At 41.9% G+C, this 11,007-nt stretch overlaps 1 protein-coding gene across 1 annotated transcript in view; it reads right to left on the bottom strand.

Annotated features, from left to right (window-relative positions):
* Positions 1–11,007, bottom strand: part of Ppef1 (protein phosphatase with EF-hand domain 1) — a 112,394-nt gene that overhangs the window by 74,227 nt on the left and 27,160 nt on the right. The window contains exons 3-4 of the mRNA XM_005358789.3: positions 4,494–4,621; positions 2,072–2,132 (exon numbers count right to left, since the gene is read on the bottom strand). Coding sequence (XP_005358846.1) covers positions 2,072–2,132; positions 4,494–4,621 — 189 coding nt within the window. The remainder of the gene's footprint in view (positions 1–2,071; positions 2,133–4,493; positions 4,622–11,007) is intronic.

The raw sequence follows: 11,007 nt of genomic DNA, 5'->3' as shown, positions 1-11,007 counted from the left end.
GTGTGTGTGTGTGTGTGTGTGTGTGTGTTAAGGAAATTTTAGAAAAAAATCAGTTATCAGATTATTTAAAGACGCTCTTAGGGTTAGGCAGATGGCTCAATGGGTAAGAACACTTCCTGTGCAAGTTTGAGGACCTAAGTGTGGCCACTACGGTCCCACATAAAAAGTCAGGTATGGCTGCACACTTCTGTGACTTTATCACTGGTAGAAACCAGAAATACGAGGCTTGCTGGACAGTCAGCCTGCTTGAAATATGGTGAATTCCACGCTCAATGAGAGACTCTATGTTAAAGGGATGAGGTAGAGAGTGACCGAGCAGGTAACCTGACATCCTATGTTGGCCTCTGAATGCTCACATGCGCGCGTGCGCGCGCGCACACACACACACGCACACACACACACACACACGCACGTGCACGTGCACGTGCATATACAGAGTAGGGCTCCTAAATACTTTGCACATTGTTAGAATTAAAAATGGCTTACCCAAGGTGGTTTTCCTTCTTAACAGCTTTTGGGTTTTTTTTAATTAATTTATTTATTATGGATACAGTATTCTGTTTGCATATATGCCTGCTAGAAGAGGGCACCAGACCTCATTACAGATGGTTGTGAGCCACCATGTGGTTGCTGGGAATCGAACTCGGGTCCTTTGGAAGAGCACGCAATGCTCTTAACCGCTGAGCCATCTCTCCAGCCCCCAGCTTTTGGGTTTGACCTCTACTTTGGAAGTAACAGACAGATTTTATTTAGCATGAGAAATATATGTCTTATGAATAATTATAATTTTAAACTCCTATGTTGCCTGTATCAATTCAAAATGATTATATAGTTGATAGATAAATAGATAACATAAACACACCACAGAAAGTACCTTAGTCTAGTTTATAGTATGATAACAGAATACCACAAACTGGATAATTTAAAGCAAATACAAGTTTATGAATGGGCCTAGTTGTTTTTGGATTCCTTTAAATTCTTGTTCAGACGAAAATGAAACTAAAATGAGTTCTCATGTACCTTAAGTCTAAAACTGTTGCCAATTTTTAAAGGGAATTATAAAAACAATCAGCATGTATTATAGATTTAAAAATTTTAAGTATAAGTGAGAAATAAAAGAAAAATCACCCACAGTCTCCATACCAGAACCAAATTATTTGTCTATGGGTTCTAAAGTCTTGGAAATCTAAGATTGAGGAGAAATGTTTGGTGAGGACTTTGTGCTCTAAGTTACAACATGACTGGAAACATCACAGCAAAAGAACAGGTGCAAGGAAGAGGACTTTATAAGGTCGCCACTGTTCAAATAATCCAGATAGGGGAAGGGTCTCTAACTTCAACAGCTCTTCCAGGCCCCACTTCCAACATGTTGAACTTTGGGGGAAAGATTGAAGACATAGCAGACATACTGAGTGGAGAGAGGGAAGATACTACATTTAATCTATCATTTTCACCTAGACTCCACTGCGTGCAATACTCAAAATACTTGGATTTCTTAGCATAAAACTTCTGTAGGTAAAACACAAGCTCCTCACTACTAAACTTCTCTTGTGTATTAACAGATTGTGGTTCCAGACAAAATATTTAACCAAGGAATGCTGAATTTTGTTTTTTAATTAAAGGCTGACTTAACAAATCCCATCCAGATGGGGAATAAAAACAAGTTGAGCAAAGTTTAGTTGCTAGGTGTCACACAGACAAGAAAGGGGAGCATCTTTAATGGCATAGCATCTCTTATCGTCATTTACATTTTAATGAAGACAATTCAATATATAAAACTGCTTTTCAAAAGACTACCCTTTAGAAGTGGAATGATTGTTTGGCAGTTACGAGAACATACTATTCCTGCAGAAGACCTGAGTTCAGTTCCCAGCACCCATATTGCATGGCTCATAACCTCCTGAAACTCCAGCTCCAGAGAGTCTGATGTCCTCTTTTGGCTCCCATGGACTCTGTACTCACCTGCACAAACACACACCTACCCACCCACCCACTCACCACCCCCACACACCCAATTTAAAAATAAAAATAAATAAAACCTTAACAGGCTAAAACTTTTTTTTTTGCTTACCTGACTCTTCATTATTTGTCTTTGTGTAGTTTTCCAACATGAAGGAAAAGAAGTTGGACAGCTGAACAAGATAAAATAATATAAATGATTAATAAAGGCTGAGCCACTGCAGCAAACAGCAAAGTTCTGTGCAAGTCCCTTATTCTCCTGTTGTGCTCATCTTCCTGCTACAGCGCATGCCAAGAGTCACAGATGGGCAGCACCACACTGAGCTGCATAGAAATTATATATGCATCCCTCCTGGGAGGCTGCCCATACAGAACTGGCTAAAGCAAATGTGTAACATCCCAGTTCTCCATCTCCTTGCCATGCATGGGACAAATGATAATGTAATTCACATTTAAACGCATCTATGGGATCGGCTGAAGTTAGACTTGTGCAGAAGGTATAGTTCTTCCTGACTTCTTTGTTCCTTATGGTCTCCTCGTTATCTCTTTGGTATCAAAATTAATACTGTTTAAATTGACAGTCTACATGGGCTTGGGGAGATTGCTCGGTGGCTAAGAGCACTGACTGTTTTCTCGGAGAAACAGAGTTCAATGAGCAGCATCCACATAGCAAGCAGCTTATAACTACCTGTGAGCCCAGGCTCAGGGGATGCAATGCTCTCTTTTGGCCTCCATGGGCACTGAACACACAAGGTGAACAGATATACATGAAATCAACACACACACACACACAAACACAACTAAATACTTTAAAAAAGACAGCCAACTCTATGAGGTCCTAATCAAAGCAAAGGGAACACTGAATGCCCTGTCTTTTGTTGTTGTTGGGATTTTTGGTGGTGGTGGTGGAAGTGATGGTGTGGTTTTTTGTTTTTTTTTTTTTGAGACAGGGTCTCAATATATAGCCCTGGCTGTACTCAGACTCACTATATAGACCAGGTTGGCCCCAAACTCAGAGATCCTCCTACTTCTGTCTCCTGAGTGCTGAAATTTAAGACATGTATCACCATGCCTGGCCTAACCTATATCATTTTAATAGCTACCAAGAAGAGATTTGCCAACTTAACTCCTTTGGAAATTTGTTTTTTTAAGGACCATAACCTGATACTTGAATATGGTTGTTAAAACTTTAAAAAAAAACACCAAAGGAAAATGAGGTCTCCCTTAATATCACTACCCACTCACCCTTGTTTCTGCCAGTAGCCACTACGCAGAATCTGCTGTGTTATGTTTTTCTAGAATATGGTTGAATGGTTAGTTTTTTAAAAATATTTATTTATGTATTTATTTATTTATTATGTATACAATATTCTGTCTGTGTGTCTGCCTGAAGGTCAGAAGAGGGCACCAAACCCCATTACAGATGGTTGTAAGCCACCATGTGGATGCTGGGAATTGAACTCAGGACCTTTGGAAGAGCAGGCAATGCTCTTAACCACTGAGCCACCTCTCCAGCCCCCAGGTTTTTTTTTTTTGCGTACATGAGATAAACTCTAGGTAGCACTATGTAAGTTGGGTCTTACATTAATAACTATATTGAGGATCTTTCTAAGATCATTTTATAGGTAAAAGGTACTCATTTTTTATTAGTGAATATCAAAGCAAGAGTTATGAATTTGTATCACCAGTTTCATAAAGGACTTACACATTCATATATTTTCTTTTATAACTTTCATAGACTTGTTCCCTGGAAAACCTGTTTTTAAGGTCAAAAAGTAGCCTGTCTGAAGGGCTTCGGAGGTTAGCTTAGTTGGCAAAGTGTTTGTTATGAGAACTTGAGTTTGAGCCCCGGAACTTATATAAAAACAGGGCAGTATTCACTTGTAATCCCAGAACTGGGGAGGCTGAGATAAGGCGGTCCCCAGGAATCACTTCCCTAATAGCCAACCCTATTGGGAAGTTTTAGATCTCAATGAAAGATGCTATCTTAAGAAAGACAAGGTGGACAGCTCTTGAGGAAGGATACCCATTCCACACACATACACTTGGATGTGCACACATCCCTGCACCTACATACACAAGAACATATGCAAACACAGCTATTCTTTTGGGGTTGGGAATATATAGTTCAGTGGTACAGTGTTTTCCCAACTTGCACAAGGCTCTGGGTTCAGCCCCCCCCCACTTCCATTTTTTATTTTTCAATTCATAAAGTCATGAGTTCATTTACCATTATAGAATATGCTCAAAAAATAGAAAAAAAATACTTTTTATTAGTTAGCTAGACATCTGGCATTGTTCTAAAAGTGGAAGCTTCAAAACTGAGAAATACCATCTCCCCAAATCACAATCTCTCAACAACTAGTTCCAAAATAATGCCATTGCAGCTTCTATGAAAACCTTTCATCAAGGCTTCTCAGCTTCAAACAGACCCGCAGTTTCATTCTTTCAAAAACAAGAAGAGGGGAGAGCGCCAGAGAGGAGGGGAGGGAAGGCAGAAGGGAGGGAAACAAAGAAATGCTTGCCAAACAGACCTGCATTTGGCCTTGCTCATCAGCATATTCGATAGACTGGAAGATGGCGAGGGCATAATGCTGTCTAGCCCTTAGTCGAGCTCTGTATCGCCGGTACCAGTTTTGGATGACTAATACAGCTTTCAGCACTGCAGACCCACAGGATATGAAAGGCAGAGAAAAACAATTATATTATAGCTTTGAGGGAAGCAGGTGTTTTAACCAAAACAATCCAACAATTTCTTAGTCCTAAAAAATAGGAACATAATAAACAATGAGATTGACCTTTATGCTTTATATAAAATGTTCTTAAGGCTCAAACACTCAGAGAGATCAGAGCACAATGATGTCATAACCATTAAGGGTAGAAGCTTTAAGGTAAGATTGCCTGAACGCGATGCTTCCTGCCTGTCAGTCACTAGAAAAAGGAGTGTAGACTTGCAGTGAATACATTCCATGGGGTATCTTGCCACCATTAGAAAGAAAGGATTAAATAAACCCTGGGAAATATGAGTGCACTGGTTGCTTTTTGTCAATATGATACAAACCTAGACATATACAGGAACAGGGAAACCTAACTGGAAAAAAAAATGCCTCCATATGATTGGCCCATAGGGTATTATTGTCTTGATGAGTGATTGATGTGGGAGAGTTAAGCCCATTGTGGGTGGTGTCACCTCTGGACAGGAAGGTGGTCCTAGAGGGTTTAAGAAATCAAACTAAATATGCCAGGAGGAGCAAGCCATTAATTGGCTCTACTCTATGGCCTCTCTAGCAGTTCCTATTTCCAGGTTCAATCTTGGTTTCCTCAAGAGTTTTTGTATTCACCATGCCCAGAGTGTTCAACAATGTTTACCAAATACTTAGAGAGTCCCCGCAGTCCTCCCAAAACTGATGGAGGAAGGTCATTGGTTAAATAAAGAAAGTGCCTTGGCCCTGATAGGTTAAAATTTAGATAGGCGGAGTAAACAGAACAGAATGCTGGGAGGAAGAGGAAGTGAGCTCAGACGCCATGCTGCTCTCTCCAGGGCAGATGCGATGCAGCCAGCCACCAGATCAGATATGCTGAATCTTTCCTGGTAAGCGCACCTCGTGGTGCTACATAGATTATTAGAAATGGGTTAAGAGGCTGAAACTAATGGGCCAGGCAGTGTTTAAAAGAATACAGTTTGTGTGTTGTTATTTCGGGGTATAAGCTAGCCAGGCGGCCAGGAGCCGGGCTGTGGGAAGAGGCCCACAGCTCGTACTACACAACACCGTGAAGCTAAGAGAGGTGAGAGTACCCACTTAGCTCACTTAGTCACTAAGTAGAAATGGACAGGGAAAATCTGAACACAGATCTGACCCCAAGGCCCAAGCTTTTCACCTCCAAAGAGATGTTCACCTATTGCTATACATCATGTCCCCATTTATACAATGATATAGCAGAAAGAATGTTCACGGGAGTTTCATCTACTTAAAATTAACAATGTCAAATAATATAATGTTAATAATAGATAACTGAGCTGATTTCTGTTTAATAATAGAACAGTCTGCTTTGAAACTTTCAGTGCCCACAAACATCATCAGCTCCATGCCACATGTAAGGAAACTGAGTTCAGAGCAGCGAGTGTGCTGTTCAAAGTCACCTAGCATAGACATCTGAGTCCAAACCCTGAGTTCTTCCCACTCGGGCCAGTTACTTTATTCCCTAACTCATTTGGATCTTTCTTTTCATTGACTAATAACAAACACTGTATACTAAATGCCTACTAACTGCAGTAACGGGACACTACATATACCGCCCTTTCTGCTCCTTCCCAACACAAGGAGAAATGGGAGCTAATGTCCTTCTGTCTCTGCTTGGTCTCTGTGCAGGGCATGGTTGAAATTCTACCCCACATGGGAGGAGTCATTGTTTTCTCAGGTAAACAACTGAATTCATTGGGTTCTATTCCGAGGCACGATGGAAAGACAGGGATGTGGAAGGGAAAGGAGCCTCTCATCCTGGTGTCTAGTGAAAGTCTTCAGACAGCAGTGAGTCAAATATTCCACAGGTATAGGATGGTCAGAGAGATCCCAGAGGTCCCCCCCAAATAACACAGTTTATTGTTACTACTCTTGTTTACCCACCAAAACTGGATGACAAGACCCTATTTCTGGAGACCCGGTGTGCGGTGCGTTTGCTACATCACTCATGTAATTCAATTGGTAAATCAATCTGGAAGCTTCCTCCCTGATGGCCAGCTAGTTTAGTGCCAGAAGGTGCTATGTACAATTTGAGAGGAGAAAAGTCATCAATAGTCTTAGCCAGCTGTGAACTCTTGCTAATACAGAGTTCATTAATTAATACACTACAATACACTACCCCAGGCAAGAGTGGCGTGACTGTTAAGGGGGGTGGTAACTAACCAGTTTCTGATGGGATTTGAGGTCCACTCCAAAAGACCTCAAAGGTCCTGCCTGGTACTATAAATCTGGCTGGTAGCTCATGGCCAAGGAGGTCATAGGCCCCAAGAGGAAATTTACTATTATTTGGATAAATGGACACGATGTCAAACTGCCTTCTAAATGTTTATGTTTATACCCATAGATTGGTGCTGCCTTCAGTCTGGGTCAGAGAAATCCTGTGTGAGTGGGAAATGATTAATGCAAAGATTCACAAGTAGTCAAAGTGCTGATAATAAGAGACTTTAAAAAGCTATTTTAAAATTATATGGATGAGTGTTTTGCCTACATGTCTGCATATGCATCAGATGCATGCCTGGTGCCCACAGAGGTCAGAAGAGGGTCTTAGATCCCTGAAACTGGAGTTACAGGTGGTTGTGGGTCATGATGTTGGTGCCTGGAACCAAATCTGGGTCCTCTGTAAGAAGAACAGGTGCTTGTTTACTGCTGAGCCATCTCTCTATCCCCATAAGTGACTATTGTGTGCTCATCCCCAAGTGGCACATCTATATTACCCCCTCCAAAGCTAAGGAAGCATCGAGAAACAAGGAGTAAAAAGAATGTAAGAGCCAGATGATGGGGAGCATTGTGAAATGCTGTCATTTGGACGTGACTGGATGTCACATCTAGTTACATCCATGAACTCACATCAGTGGCGATTACCTGCACATGACTGGGCTCCTCAACATTCCACCATGAGGAGCTACAGACATTTAATGACTGATATGGGGCGGGGGAGTCATATTCCTTTGTAGTATAGCCAGTGGTAAATTGGCCTCACTCAAGTAAACCCATGCTCATGCAAACAACCCTAATTAAATGTGTGATACCCCCCCAAAAAAGATAGAAAAGTAGGAAGGGGATTTGTAGGGGAAAAGAAGTTCAGTGGGGGGGGGATAAAAGAGAAAATGGGGAAATATGATCAAAATACATTTTATATGAAATAGATTATTAGAGAAACAAAAATGGTTAAAACAACAAAAAAAGAAAAGAAAAAGGAAAGAAGGAAGGAAGGAAGGAAAGAAGGAAGGAAGGAAGGAAAGAAGGAAGGAAGGAAGGAAAGAAGGAAGGAAGGAAGGAAGGAAAGAAGGAAGGAAGGAAGGAAGGAAGGAAGGAAGGAAGGAAGGAAGGGAATCACAGTATATTTGAGGTTGGAGGAATATACTTCAGTTGCCTGTCATGCACAAAATCCTGGGTTCAATGCCCAGTACTGCATAAAACCAGGTGAGGTAGTTACCATGTATAATCCCAGCACTTAGAAAGCAGAGACAGAGCAGCAAAAGTTCAGTGGTCCTTGGCTACAAGGCAAGTTAAAGGGCAACCTGGACTATCTGACACTCTGTCTTAACAAAGAAAGAATTCCAGGTCAGGTCATATTTACTGTGAGGGTTATCGCAGAGTGACATCATTCCTTTTACGTAGAGATGTTTCTACAGAGAACAGTACAACCCATGATGAGAAGAGGGACCCATTCTACATGCTGCCTTGTGATTTGTGGCTGATCCCAAATGCCATGTCGGGTTCTACAGAACAATGATCATGCACCTAGGTTCTAGAATTTGAGATCTGCATTCTCTCTCACTGCCAAGCAGGGTAACCCCCAACAATTTATCTCTGTACTTCAGTGGCCTTATTTTGCAAACTATGGCTGATGACAATTCATAGGAAGGAGGAAATCAAATCAAGGTATCTACATCACAATGTCTGGCACAAAGCAAATGTTCCTGATTTGTCTTGCTCTCCAACGTTTGACTTGATTTTTTTTAATTTTAAAAATTTCTTTCAAAATGCCACAATAATGACCATCACCAGAAATAAGAGTCTATTAAATCAAACAAACAAAAACAACTTGGCAATTAAAAAAAGCCATGCATGTTGGGGAGAAAAAAAAATGAATTGATACCTAAACTAAATCTATACTGTTGCTTCCCAAAGCTTACATATGGCGGTAACTTTTTTCTCCTCCTGCAGAGATTAGTAAAACCGGGAAGACAGACACACAATTCTTACACATTGACCTAAAGCAGCTCTAAGCTGTCAAGCAAGGTGAGAGCTAGACAACACAGATCTTTGCCTCCTTGGGCTGGATGGATTGGAGCAAACAACCCCTCGGTTCTACCTGGCACTACTTTGGAATTCTCCAGTCAAGAGGAGGGGCTGTGTTACCCTGCAGCATGAAGGTGGACTCTCTGGCACCAAATAAGGTCTTAGGGGCCTGCTGTTGGTATGCCTAATCCTGTCTGTCGGTCTCCTAACCTCTCCTGGAGAGGTTCTGAGGAAGTTAAATGCTCAAAAAGATAACAGTAAGGTACGGATCAAAACCCATTTTCTTGGTCAACTGTGGCCCAAGATTTCAAAATACCAGTGTAGAACTCTAATAGGGCCTGAGTTGGAGGATCCAGGAAGTCGGAAGCTTGATATCTAAGCATGTCCGATTTTTCTTTCTCCACGAAGACCAGGCCTCATCAAATGCCCTCCAATTCCATTCCCTCTGCTCCTCTTCTGCCACTCAGTTCCTCCTGTTCCCATTCCCACCTGCCCCAGTCCACTAGCAAAATCTCCTCCATTTCCCCTTAGAGCCTTCCTTCTTACCTAGCCTCTCTGGGTCTGTGGATTGTAGCATGGCTATCCTTTACTTTAGAGCTAATATCCACTTATCGGTGAGAACATACCATGTTTGCCTTTCTGGGTCAGGGTTACCTCCTTCATTCATTCCTTTTTAAAAAATATAACAAAATAATATATAGTAAGATAAAATAAAAGCTACCACATTGAAGTTGAACAAGACAAACCAACAAAAGGAAAAGAGCTCAAGAATCAGAGGTTCCCCCTTTCTATATGTGTTTCTCTTTATGCTGACTGGTAGAGATGTCTTATCTTGCTTGGTTCTTGTTTTTTTTAATCAAGAGCTTCCTTGGCAGGCAGTTCCTTAAACCAGAAGTTTTGTATTTGGAATGATAAGGCATTCAGACTCTGCTTTTGAGATTCGGCTGGCAGAGGCCTCCTGAGGAAGCACCAGGAGGAGCAAACTGTTAACGTCCCTTTAAGGAGCCTGGCAGCCAGTCAGGAAGACACGGAGCACAAGGGCAATAGAGCTGATTAAAAGGAATTCAAATGAACTGGAAAGAGAACGGATCCTCTCCTGACAAAAGGCTTTAATTGAGAAGGAAAAGCACCTATTCCCCCAACTGCTCAAAGCAGAGTAAGAATAGAGTGTGGTTCGCCTTTGTGGGGAGCACAGGTGTCATTATTGTTAGTCTTGTTTAGCTATATTCTATAGCTGCCACCTGCAAGAGAGCGAGACTCTTCTAGTCCCTCTCGCAAGTTCTCTTGAGAGACAACATGAAGTGCATGCTTTGCAGACATGAGATGGTCACAAAGTCTACTCCTTGAACAGTGCCGTGGCTTCTATGTCAAACGTCACAGTCATACAAGACATGGTGATTCACAGTTGGAGCCCCAGCGCTTTAGAGGCCAAGGTAGTAAGTTCAAATGCAGCCTGAACTACACAGTTAGTTCTAGGCCATCCTGGGACTGGCGCACACACATGCACACTGAAACAAAATAAACAAAAAAGGAACATAACCGCTAGCATGACAATATTGAGAGGTAAGAGTTCTGGGGTGTCCTTAGGTCCCTGATGAATAGAGTAGTACTTTTATCTTAGGAGTGGCTTCCTGAGGAAAGGATGGTGTAGCTCCATTCGTCTCTCTGAGTGCTCAGGCTCTCTGACCACACAACGTTCTTAGTCATGTTATGAGGCAGCAAGAAGTCCCTGGCCAGATGACAATGCCTTAATATTTGACTTCCCAGTCTCCAGCACCGCGAGAAATGCCTTTTCTTTATAAATCCCACAGTCTGCAGTATTCTGTCAGAACAGTAGAAAAATGACCAAACTAGGAAGCGAGGAAAGCAGAGAGCTTATTGAGATTTGCTCATCCACAAACTCTGGTCTGGCTCCCCTGCAGAGCAAGGGGTGGTCCTGAAAGACATAGGTTTGCAGTTTTACACTACACTTATTCCTTTACTGGTGTTGATGGTGGTGGTGGTGGTGGTGGTGGTGGTGGTGGTGGTGGTGGTGGTGGTGGTGGTGGTGGTGGTGGTGTTG

The sequence above is a fragment of the Microtus ochrogaster genome, chromosome X (assembly GCF_000317375.1).
Source record: "Microtus ochrogaster isolate Prairie Vole_2 chromosome X, MicOch1.0, whole genome shotgun sequence".
Classification (NCBI taxonomy): Eukaryota; Metazoa; Chordata; class Mammalia; order Rodentia; family Cricetidae; genus Microtus; species Microtus ochrogaster.
This window is presented reverse-complemented; position numbering and strand designations above follow the sequence as displayed.